The sequence below is a fragment of the Hemitrygon akajei genome, chromosome 5 (genome assembly GCF_048418815.1).
Source record: "Hemitrygon akajei chromosome 5, sHemAka1.3, whole genome shotgun sequence".
Lineage (NCBI taxonomy): Eukaryota > Metazoa > Chordata > Chondrichthyes > Myliobatiformes > Dasyatidae > Hemitrygon > Hemitrygon akajei.
In genome coordinates this window covers 187,852,582-187,865,869 of record NC_133128.1, presented here as the reverse complement: position 1 = coordinate 187,865,869, position 13,288 = coordinate 187,852,582, and the positions used below count along the sequence as shown (strand labels likewise).

Genomic DNA, 13,288 nt, shown 5'->3' with positions numbered 1-13,288 from the left:
CCCTCTACACAACAGCATGCTGCAATCTTTCACCATTTAAATAATAATCTACTCTTCTATTATTCCTTCCAAAGTGGATGATCTCACATTTACCAATGTTGTATTCCATCTGCCAGTCCTTGGCCCACTCACTTAACCTGTCTATCTCCCTCTACAGACTCTCCACATCCTCTGTACAATTTGCTTTTCCACTCAGTTTAGTGTCATCAGCAAATTTTGCTACGCTACGCTCAGTCCCCTCTTCCAAATCATCAATGTAAATGGTAAACAGCTGCGAGCCCAGCACCAACCCCTGCAGCACCCCACTCACTACTGACAGCCAACTGGAGAAACACCCCATTTATACCAGCTCCCTGCCTTCTATTGGTTAACCATTCCACTATCCATGCCAATGCACTTCCTCCGACTCCATGATTCCGTATCTTATTTATAAATCTCTTGTGCAGTTCCTTATTGAACGCCTTCTGGAAATCCAAGTATTCGACATCCACTTGTTCCCCTCTATCCAGTGCACTGATTATCTTCTCAAGAACTCCAATAAGTTTGTCAAACAGGACCTGCCCTTTCTGAATCTATATGACATCTGTCTAATGGAACCACTCGTTTCTAAATGTTTCGCTATTTCTTCCTTAGTGACAGCTTCAAGCATTTTCCCGACTACAGACATTAAGCTAACTGGCCTATAGTTGCCCATCTTTTGCCTACATCCTTTTTAAGAAAGTGGTGTGACATTTGCTGTCTTCCAATCTGCCGGGACCTGCCCAGAGTCTAGAGAATTTTGGTAAATGATTACCAACATGTCTACTATAACCTCCACCAATTCCCTCAGCACCCTGGGATGCATCCCATCAGGACCAGGGGACTTCTCTACCTTCATGCCTTCTAGTTTGCTCATCACAATCTCTTCAGTGATCTTCCCTTTCCTTATTTCTTGTTTAGTTGTTCTTTGTTGCTTTTTAAAGTTTCCCCAATCCTCCAGTCTCCCACTACTCTTTGTGACTTTGTATACATGAGCTTTTAATTTGATACTATCTTTTATTTCCTTGGTTATCCAAGGCTGGCTCTCCCCACACTTACTGTCCTTACTTTTGACTGGAATATACTTTAGTTGAGCACTGTGAAAAATCTCTTTGAAAGTATTCCACTGTTCCTCAACTGTCCTACCAAATAACCTGTGCTCTCAATCCACATTAGCCAACTCCTCCCTTGTGGTCTCCCTTGTTCAAGCATAATACACTGGTTTTAGATCTAACTATTTCATCCTCCATCTGAATGCGAAATTCAATCAGACTATGATCACTCTTTCCAAGAAGATCCCTGACTACAAGATTGTTAATCTTACCTGTCTCATTGCACAGGACTAGATCTAAGATAGCATTTTCCCTTGTAGGTTCACTAACACGCTGCTCAAGAAAGTTATCACAGATGCATTCTGTGAAGTCCTTCTCAAGACTTCCTTGACCAAAATAATTCACCCAATCTATGTGGAATTTAAAATCCCTCATAACAACTGCCATTCTGTTCTTACAAGCTTCAGTTATTTCTTGGTTAATTGCCTGTGCCACTGCAATATTTTTATTAGGTGGCCGACAGACAACTCCCACCAGTGATTTTTTCCTTTTACTATTCTTAATCTCTACACAGATGGACTCAACATTCTGCTCTGTAGATCTTATATCATCTCTCACAATCGCCCTGATCTTATCCTTAATTAAGAGCGCCACCCCACCTCCTCTGCCTTCCTTATTGATCACTACAGATTGTCTCTCTGGTGCTTCCCACTTCTTCCCCTTTTCCCAACCATGATTCCCCTCTGCCTGTCCCTTCCTACTCTCAGTCATAATGGAGACCCATATCAGAATCAGGATTATCATCAATGATAATAGTTTTTTTTGTGGTAGCAGTACAGTACAATACATAAAATTACTACACTACACTGCAAAGGTCTTTGGCATATATCTATAGTGAGGATGCCTGGGATTTTTACACAGTACTGTAGATAATTACCTGCTCTTCTAAGTAATCAAGCTCTTCACACTTTTACAGAATTGTTCAGGAAGTATTTTAACTCCTTGTGACTTGTTATTCTTTGAAGAAGCAGTAAATTAGTTCAATTTATTTTTTATTGAGATACAGCGCGCAATAGGCCCTCCCTGCCCTTTGAACCTCGCTGCACAGCAATCCCCTGATCTTCCTAGCCTAATCACGGGACAATTTATAGTGATCAGTTATCCTACCAGCCAGTAGGTCTTTGGATTGTGGGAGGAAGCCAGAGCACCTGGAGGAAACCCACATGGTCAAAGGGAGAATGTACAGACTCCTTACAGGCAGTGGTAGGAATTGAACCCAGTTCACCTGTACTGTAGAGTGTTGCGCTAACCATAACTGTGTTGTCTACTTCTTTTAACCCATTCCTTCCCCATAAAGCTGTAACTTATTCTTTCAATAAGTGTACAGTATATATAGAAACAAATTTTCTGTGGATTTCAACTAGAAGATCTTGAATAACTAATTGAGAGTTCTTTGTTTGCTTAGGAAACTGTACTGGGTCAATCCGTATAGCAATACCCTTAATGTTGCTGAAATGGATGGACGCTTTCGTAAAAAGCTGGCTGAGCACTGTCTGGATACAAATGGCATATACTGCTTTAGGAACCCACGTGGCATTGTGGTTCATCCAAAATACGGGTAAGGGACCAATGAAAATAAAAACTGAAATTTTTGCCTTGGGAGCAAGTAGTGATTCTATGGAAACTGTGCTTACGTGAGAAGTTATATTGTTAACATACTCTATGAAAACTGTGCCTATGTGGTGATGGAAACCACTGTTTATTTCAATAATGTTTTTTATAAGATTTGTACTTTTTAACTTGCGTATTTTTCATGCTCATTGGCAGAAAGCGCTATAGCAGCTAAACTAACAGTTTATCACAGTTCTCACTTTTCATTACCCACATGATGTAATAGTTTTAATTATATGGCCTATTAATTTATTCCTATCTAAGACATTTTCTTTATTTTATCTATGAAAGTGACAGATTTTTCAGCAGCACCATCTTTCTTGGTTTTCTTTATTTTCTTTTTATTCCTTTGTCTTACATCCCTTAACATTGATTTCCCTCTTAGCATCATTTCTCACTTCTTTATTTAGTTTCCTTTGTATTTGTTGGTTTGTACTCAAAAATAAACTGAAATCTTGAAATTAAGACTACTTGCCAGTCTGGATTCCAGGAAGAACCCCAAGGATCAGAAATTAAACAGAGTTACAACAGTGGGAAGCTATATACGTAATTAACGTGTTTCTCATAAAACCCATCTGCATGCCTTGGAACACAAGACCTGTCAGAAACAATAGATTCATAGAGTTGTACAATTTAGAAATAGGCTCTTTGGACCAACACGTCTATACTAACCATTATGCCCTTCTATACTAATGCCATTTACCTGAATTAACTCCATATCACTCAATGCCCTGCTCATTCAAGAACCTGTCCTGATGCCTGCTAAGTGTTGCCCTGATTTTACCCCTGCCCCTACACCTCCTCTCTTACCACCATTCAGGGCCCCAAACAGTCCTTCCAGGTGAGGCAATACTTTACTCGTGAGTCTGTTGGGGTCACCTATTGCATCCGGTGCTCTCGGTGCGGCCTCCTCTATATCGGTGAGACCCAACGCAGATTGAGGGACCACTTCATCAAGCACCTCTGCTCCGTCCGCCACAACAGACAGGATCTCCCGGTTGCCACCCACTTCAACTCTGCTTCACATTCCCATTTGGATATGTTCAGGCATGGCCTCCTCTACTGCCATGATGAGGCCAAACTCATTGTAGTGGGGATTTCAACATGCAGGTAGACTGGGAAAATCAGGTTGGTACTGGACCCCAAGAAAAGGAGCTTGTGGAGTGCCTCCGAGTTGAATTCTTAGAGCAGCTTGTACTGGAGCTTACCAGGGAGAAGGCAATTCTGGATTTAGTGCTGTGTAATGAACTGGTTTTGATAAGGGAACTCGAGGTAAAGGAGCTATTAGGAGGTAGTGACCATGATATGATAAGTTTTAATCTACAGTTTGAGAGGGAGAAGGGTAAATCGGAAGTGTCAGTATTACAGTTGAACAAAGGGGACTATGGAGCCATAAGGGAGGAACTGGCCAAAGTTGACTGGAAGGATACCAGTGGAACAACAATGGCAGGTATTTCTGGGAATAATTCAGAAGGTGCAGGATCAGTTCATTCCAAAGAGGAAGGAAGATTCTAAGGGGAGTAAGGGGCGACCGTGGCTGACAAGGGAAGTCAAGGACAGTATAAAAATAAAAGAGAAGTATAACATCGCAAAGATGAGCGGGAAGCCAGAGGATTGGGAAATTTTTAAAGAGCAACAGAAGATAACTAAAAAGGCAATATGGGGAGAAAAGATGAGGTACGAAGGTAAGCTAGCCAAGAATATAAAGGAGGATAGTAAAAGCTTCTTTAGATGTGCAGAGGAAAAAATTAGTTAAGACCAAAGTTGGGCCCTTGAAGATAGAAATGGGTGAATTTATTATGGATAACAAGGAAATGGCAAATGAGTTGAACAGGTACTTTGGATCTGTCTTCACTAGGGAAGACACAGACAATCTCCCAGGTGTAATAATGGCCAGAGGACCCTGGGTAACGGAGGAACTGAAAGAAATTCTCATTAGGCAGAAAATGGTGTTGGGTAGACTGATGGGACTGAAGGCTGATACATCTCCAGGGCCTGATGGTCTACATCCCGGGTACTTAAAGAGGTGGCTCTAGAAATCGTGGATGCATTGGTAATCATTTTCCAATGTTCTATAGATTCAGGATCAATTCCTGAGGATTAGAGGGTAGCTAATGTTATCCTACTTTTTAAGAAAGGAGGGAGAGAAAAAACAGGGAATTATAGACCAGTTAGCCTGACATCAGTGGTGGGTAAGATGCTGGAGTCAATTATAAAAGATGAATTGGCAGCACATTTGGATAGCAGTAACAGGATTGGTCCAAGTCAGCATGGTTTTACGAAGGGGAAATCATGCTTGACTAATCTTCTGGAATTTTTTGAGGATGTAACTATGAAAATGGACAAGGGAGAGCCAGTGGATGTAGTGTACCTGGACTTTCAGAAAGCCTTTGATAAGGTCCCACATAGGAGATTAGTGGACAAAGGTAGAGCACGTGGTATTGGGGTAGGGTACTGACATGGATAGAAAATTGGTTGGCGGACAGGAAACAAAGAGTAGGGATTAACGGGTCCTTTTCAGAAAGGCAGGCAGTGACTAGTGGGGTACCGCAAGGCTCTGTGCTGGGACCGCAGCTATTTACAATATACATTAATGACTTAGATGAAGGGATTAAAAGTAACATTAGCAAATTTGCAGATGACACAAAGCTGGGTGGCAGTGTGAAATATGAGGAGGATGTTAGGAGAATGCAGAGTGACTTGGACAGGTTGGGTGAGTGGGCAGATGCATGGCAGATGCAGTTTAATGTGGATAAATGTGAGATTATCCACTTTGGTGGCAAGAACAGGAAGGCAGATTACTATCTGAATGGTGTCAAGTTAGGAAAAGGGGAAGTACAATGAGATCTAGGTGTCACTGAAAGTAAGCATGCAGGTACAGCAGGCAGTGAAGAAAACTAATGGCATGTTGGCCTTCATAACAAGGGGAGTTGAGTATAGGAGCAAAGAGGTCCTTCTGCAGTTGTACAGGGCCCTGGTGAGACCCCACCTGGAGTATTGTGTACAGTTTTGGTCTCCAAATTTGAGGAAGGACATTCTTGCTATTGAGGGAGTGCAGCGTGGGTTCATGAGGTTAATTCTCGGGATGGTGGGACTGCCATATGTTGAAAGATTGGAGCGACTGGGCTTGTATACACTGGAATTTAGAAGGATGAGAGGGGATCTGATTGAAACATATAAGATTGTTAAGGGATTGGACACGCTAGAGGCAGGAAACATGTTCCCGATGTTGGGGGAGTCCAGAACCAGAGGCCACAGTTTAAGAATAAGGGGTAGGCCATTTAGAACGGAGTTGAGGAAAAACTTTTTCACCCAGAGAGTTGTGGATCTGTGGAATGCTCTGCCTTAGAAGGCAGTGGAGGCCAATTCTCTGGATGCTTTCAAGAAAGAGTTAGATAGAGCTCTTAAAGATAGTGGAGTCAAGGGATATGGGGAGAAGGCAGGAACGGGGTACTGATTGTGTATGATCAGCCATGATCACAGTGAATGGCAGTGCTAGCATGAGGGGCCGGATGGCCTACTCCTGCACTTATTGTCTATTGTCTCAGGTTGGAGGAGCAACACCTCATATACCGTCTGGGTAGTCTCCAGCCCCTTGATATGAACATTGAATTCTCCAACTTCCAGTAATTCCCTCCCCCTCCCTCCCCCATCCCAGTTTCACTCTGCCTCCTCCTCCAGCTGCCTATCACCTCCCTCATGGTTCCGCCTCCTTCTACTACCCATGGTGCTTTCCCCTTACTTTCCTTCTTCACCTTTCCTGCCTATCCCCTCCCCCACCCCTTGATCTTTCCCCTTACTGGTTTTTCACCTGGCACCTACCAGTCTTCTCCTTCCCACCCTCCCCCCACCTTCTTTATAGGGCCCCTAACCCCTCTCTCTTCAGTCCTGACGAAGAGTCTCGGCTCGAAATGTTGACTGTTCGTTTCCACGGATGCTGCTTCTCAGCTTTCTGCATAACTCTCTAAATTCTCTTCTCAGGCTCTCTTTGCTTTTCCTTTTTAAGTCATCGGTACCAATATCTACCAAGACATCTGGCTGCTCTATCTCCCCCACCAAAATGCTGTCATTGCATCTGAGACATCCTGACCCTGGCATCAGGGAGGCAATATACCATCCAGGTGTCCCTTTCATGTCCAAAGAATCTCCTACTTGTTCCTCTTTTGAGTCCCCTATCACCACTTCTCCCCTCTTTCTCAACTGCACCACGGCCCATGCTCAGTCCCAGTAACCAGGTCTCCGCGGCATTCCCCTGGGAGGTCATCCCCCACAACAGTATCCAAAACAGTATACTTATTATTGAGGGGAATGGCCACGGGGTGCTCTGTACTAACCTCTTATTCACCTTCCCATTTCTTCTCCGGGCAGTCACCCAGCTACCTGCCTGAAAATGTAAATGAAATATTTTATAAGAAAATATCGCCCCAAATATTCCAGTCATGATAAGTAAATGAGGGATATCTGTTGTCACACACTGAAGCTGACAGCAATTTGAGGATTGTCATATGACATACAAGCCCTCTGTAAGATGCATTTTCTACAGTCTTTACTTTTGTCACAGGAAAGTACTTGAATTAATTTAGATTGCCCTTGTTTCACGTCAGCCCATTCAATCACTCCTATGCCCTAAATCTCTAGGTCAATTATTTCTGAATTGAATCGACTTTTATTATTTACATCCTTCATATATACGCATAAAATCTTTACATTATGTCTCTGTCCAAATGTGCAATGTGACACCACAGTTTTGAGACACCAAAGGTCATATTCAATTGATAGTCACAGGTAGAAGGCCTTCTCTTTGCTAAGATCCATGTGGGAGGCTCTCTTGGAGGTCAGTGGTACATGTCATTGCTTCTCTACTAACCAGAGATTTTTTACCTTTTCTTTAAAATTGCCACTGAATGTACTTGTTTTTCACACAAGGAGTCATTGGTATAATTCTGAAGATGTGTAACTCGGGTGGTTGAAAGTTGGGTTGAGTTGAGCTGTTCTCTGGTTCTTGGCAATTTACTTACAAACGTTTCATCACCATGCGAGGCGACATATTCAGGATGCTGTTGATTTATGAGCCGACCCAGACAAAATTCCAGAGCACAATGCATGAAATTTACTACACAGCCAATCAACAAGATTTCCTCCCTACATCACTAGTGACTTTCCAAAATGACATTGAATCAGCAGACTGAAAAATACATAAAGGCCAAGCATTTGGAGGATGTACAATGATCAACAGAGCACTGAAGAGGTAACAAAACACTTGTAAGAAAATTGACATGGTCAGAGAACAAAGCAACCCAACAACCAATAGTGATACCTGGAAGGAGCTGCCAGAGGAGGGGATGGAGATTGATTCAAGATTCAAGGTGGTTTAACGTCATTTCCGGTAGACAAGTATACAGGAGAATTAAATAATTATTACTCCGGATCTGATGCAGCACAAAAACAACACAATAATTTAAAAAATCACAAATATAAGTACATAAGATAGCTTAATTAGATTGATTGTATATCCATAAAGTAATGCTCAGCACAGAAGTGTCTGTACATAAAGCAACTAACAGGAAATGATGAAGTAGTGGTGGTTGGGGGTGTGGAGGGGTGGATTAGTGGGTGGAGGTGTTGGTCAGCCTTACTGCTTGGGGAAAATAACCAATTTTGAGTCTAGTCGTTCTGGTATGGGTGCTACATAGCCTCCTCCCTAATGGGAGTGAGACAAATGGGTGGGATCCTTTATGATATAATTGGCTTTTTTCTGGCACATTTCTGTACGTATGTCCTTGATGGCGGGTAGGCTGGTGCCGGTGATGCATTTTGACTACTCATAGTCCAGCTCTCTTCAGCCTCCTCAGAAAGCAGATGGGCTGGTGAGCGTTCCTGATTGCGTGGAATGTGTTCTGAGACTGTGAGAGGTTGTACAAGATGCGCACTCCCAGGTGTGTGAAACTCAGACACACCTGGGATGCTGCCCGACCTGCTGAGTTCCTCCAGCGTGTTGTGTGTGTTGCTTTGACCCCAGCATCTGCAGTGTATTTTGTGTTTAAGCTGAGAAACAGGACCTCCAGAGTATTCACTTCTGGATTGCTACCTGTGCCATGCACCAGTGAGGATAGAAACAGGATGATTTGGCAGAAAAATGCTGTTGGGGAGGGTTTAAACTGTTTTGGTAGGTTGATGGGAACCAGGGTGAAGGGACTCAGGATAGGACAGATGGTAAAAAAGCAATAATAGCGTGCAGTCAGCCTGTTATGAAAGGAGGCAGATGATAGGATTAAATTGCAGCCAGCAGGGTGAGTATGAGTGTACGAGAGATGCAGAATCAAAAAAGCTGGCAAATACAGTATTCAAAGTGTTATAGCTCAATGCTCAGAGTATAAGAAATAAGGTGGATTGTCTTGTTGCACTTTTACAGATTGTCAGGTATGATGTTGTGGCCATCACTGAATCATGGCTGAGCATGCTTGTAGTTGGGTGCTGAATATCCAAGGTTACACATTGTATCGGAGTGATAGGAAAGTAGAGGGGGAGGCATGGCTCTGCTGGTAAGGAATGGCATCTAATCATTAGAAAGATGTGAGATAGGATCAGAAGATCCTTGTGGGTTGAGTTAAGAAACTGCAAGGGTAAAAAGACAGGCCTACAAACAGTAGCTGGGCTGTGGACCACAGTTTACAGCAGGAAATAGAAAAGGCTTGTCAAAAGGGCAATGTTATGATGGTCATGGAAAATTTTAAGATGCAAGTAGGTTGGGAAAATCAGATTGGTAATGGATCTCAAGAGAGTAAGTCTGTTGAATGCCTACGAGATAACTTTTTACAGCAGTTTGACATTGAGCCTACTGGGGAATCAGCTATACTGGATTGGGTGTTATGTAATGAACCAGAGGCGAATAGGGAGCTTAACATAAAGGAACCCATAGGAGGCAGTGATCACAATATGACTGAGTTCAACTTGAAATTTGTTAGGGATAATGTAAAGTCTGACACAACAGTATTTCAGTGGAGTAAGGGAAATTACAGTGATATGAGAGAGGAGTTGGCCAAAGTAAATTGGAAGGAGATGCTGGTAGGGATAACAGCAGAGCAGCAATAGTGTGAGTTTCTGGGGAAAATGAAGAAGGTGGAGGATAGATGTATTGAAACAAACAAAGAAATACTCAAATGGCAAAATAATACAACTGTGGCTGACAAGTGAAGTCAAAGCTAATGTGAAAGCAAACGAGAGGACATACAACAAAACAAGTATTAGTGGGTAGATAGAGGATTGGGAAGCTTTTAAAAACCTCCAGAAAGCAACTAAAAGAATCATTAGGAAGGAAAAGATGAAATATGAAAGTAAGCTAGTAGCCAATATCAGGGTGAATAGCAAAATTTTTTTCAAGTATAAATATATATAAAAAAGAGATAAGAGTAGATTTAGGACCGTTAGAAAATGAGGCTGGAGAAATAATAATGGGTAACAAGGAGACAGCAGATGAACTAAATGAGTATTTTGCATCAGTCTTCGCTGTGGAAGACACTAGCTGTGTGCCAGGTGTTGAAAGGTGTGACGGAAGAGAAGTGGGTGCAGTTACCATTACAAGGGAGATGGTGCTCAAAAAGCTGAAAGACCTAAAGATGCATAAGTTACCTGAACTATTTGAACTACACCCTAGGGTTCTGAAAGAGGTAGTGGTAGGGATTGTGGAGGCATTAATAATGATCTTTTGAGAATCATTGGACTCTGGCATGCTTCTGGAGGACTGGAAAATTGCAAATATCACTCCACTCTTTAAGAAAGGAAGGAAGCAGCAGAAAGGAAATTATAGACCAGTTAGCCTGACCTCAGTGGTTGGGAAGATGCTGGAGTCAATTATTAAGGATGAGATTATGGAGTACTTGGTGACACAGGACAAGATTGGACAAAGTCAGCATAGTTTCTTCTAGGGAAAATCTTGCCTTACAAACCTGTTGGAAGTCTTTGAGGATTACTAGTAGGATAGATAAAAGGGATGTAGTGGATGTTGTATATTTGAATTTTTAGAAGGTCTTTGACATGGTGCCACACATGAGGCTGCTTACTAAGTTAGGAGCCCATGGTATTACAGAAAAGTTACTAACATGGTTAGAACATTGGCTGATTGGTAGGAGGCAGTGAGTGGGAATAAAAGTATCCTTTTCTGGTTGGCTGCCAGTGACTAGTAGTGTTCCACAGGGGTCAGTGTTGGGACCACTTCTTTTTATGCTATATATCAATAATTTAGATGATGGAATAGATGACTTTGATGCCAAGTTTGCAGATGATACGAAGATTAAGTAGAGCGGCAAGTGGTGTTGAGGAAATGAGAAGGCTGCAGAAGAACTTGGACATTAGGAGAATGGACAAGGAAATGGCAAATGAAATACAATGTTGGAAAATGTAAGGTCATGCAATTTAGTAGAAGAAATAAATGTGCAGAATATTTTCTAAATGGGGGGAAAATCCAAAAAGCTGAGATGCAAAGGGACTTGGGAGTCATTGTGCAGAACACCCTAAAGGTTAACTTGCAGTTTGAGTTGGTGGTGAGGAAGGCAAATGCAATCTTAGCATTCCTTTCAAAAGGTCTAGAACATAAGAGCTGGGATGTAATGCTGAGGCTTCACCTTGAGTATTGTGAACAGTTTTGGGCTCCTTATCTAAGAAAAGATGTGGACAGAGTCCAGAGGAGGTTCATAAGGATAATTCTGGGAATAAAACGGAAATCATATGAGGAATGCTTAGAAGGATGTGGGGGGAATCTCATAGCAACTTTTCAAATGTTGAAAGGCTAAACAGAATAGATGTGGAAAGGATGTTTCCCATTTTGGGGGAGTCTAGGGCAACAGGGTAAAGCCATAGGATGGAGTGGTGTCCATTTAAAACAGAGATGCTGAGAAATTTCTTTAGCCAGAGGGTGGTGAATTTGTGGAATTTGTTACCACAGGCAGTTGTGGAGGTCAGATTGTTGAGTGTATTTAGGGTGGAGATTGATAGTTTCTTGATTGGTTATGGCATCAAAGATTACGGGGAGAAGACTGGGGAATTGGGCTGAGGAGGGGGATAAAAACCATCTGGCATAATTGAATAGGCCAAATGGCCTAATTCTGCTCCATTGTCTTCTGGTCTTAAGGTCAAATAGTCCACATTTTTAAGGTAGGTAACTCGGGTTATAAAAGGGATGACCTTTTAAAAGTATAAAAGTATATATAAAAGTAGTTTCAACTCAAAATCCAGGAGTTTTGAAGCACTGCATTGATATTCCATTTTAAATCCCTGTGGTTACCCTAATTGGTGGTCATTGATAGAATTATCACCAAAGATCAGGAGAAGAAAAGGCAGGGTGTTGAGACCAGAGGCGATGGTCGGACCTATTCCGCTCACTCTTCCATGATGTTCACTGCCCTCTCTGCCACACTGAGGCTGCAAGTCTGCTCTGGCTGCTGCAAGCTTCATGGCTGGGAACTTGGCGAAGATTTGCCCCACAGTATGATGAACTGAGACCAAGGCTATGGGCCCACACCTGCAGCTCCGGGATTTGGGTTGTCTGTTATTGTTCCTTTCCATGCCTTGAGGTGCATCAGGTGGAAACCTTGTCGTATCTTTAGCATTTTTGACTGCTTTTTATGAGGCCGAGTTGCTAGCTCGACGCTCAATCCAGCACGAATGGAAAGCGGGCAAAGAGCTGGCCAGATTCAAACTCGAGACCGCTCATCTTGAAGTCCAGTGTGGATGTCACTACACCATCAGCCAGGTTCCAGGATTCGGGTCCATGGACTCAATTTGGTTTGAAATGCTGTTGCTTGCTTTTATTGTCTGCATCATTTTTGCTTATTTTCCTCTTTCTGTGCACATTGGTCTTTTTTTTAAATTGGGTTCTTTCAGGTTTTGTGCTTTGTGGCAAGATGAATCCTGTAAGCAGACAAATCTGATGGTTGTGTAATTTATACATACTTTTATAATAAATGCACTTTGAACAAGGTCAACTTGTTTTAAACACTTTGAACTTAAAATTTGAGAAACTTTTGTGCTGGTTGCAAAACACGAATTAGGAATAGAAGCAGGGCATTCCGCACCTCAAGTCTGCTCTGCAATTCTATAAGGCAATAACTGATTGAATTGTAATCTCATCTTTCCATAGCCACCCACCTCTAATTACCTACCATTTTCTACTCATCCACTTAAGCATGTGGTGGGGTGGAGATACATCTCGACCAAAGGAGATATAAGGCCCCCCTTCCCTCCACTAGCCTGCAGGTTACCCTTGGGCAAGGTGTAGTACCTGCTCAGCCCCACGATCAGGGTCACATGAAGCCATGGGAGCAGGTGGTGGTGGCCATGTAAGCAGCTGGTGCATATCACAAGTCCTGGTTATGCAACTAGTGACGCCAGACAGACAATCTCTGAAAAGTATTGATAATGGCTGGGGTCACCTGTCTTGTAAAGACACTGCCCAGAAGGAGGCAATAGCAAACCACTTCTGGAGAAAAGTTTGCCAAGAGAAATCATGGTCATGGATAGAGAAAAGAATAAGAACAACAGGCAACAGTCAG

General features: G+C 42.5%; 1 protein-coding gene across 1 annotated transcript in view; it reads left to right on the top strand.

The window, feature by feature from the left end:
* Positions 1 to 13,288, top strand: part of lrp2a (low density lipoprotein receptor-related protein 2a) — a 396,886-nt gene that overhangs the window by 257,491 nt on the left and 126,107 nt on the right. Inside the window, exon 48 of the mRNA XM_073047514.1 lies at positions 2,536 to 2,688. Coding sequence (XP_072903615.1) covers positions 2,536 to 2,688 — 153 coding nt within the window. The remainder of the gene's footprint in view (positions 1 to 2,535; positions 2,689 to 13,288) is intronic.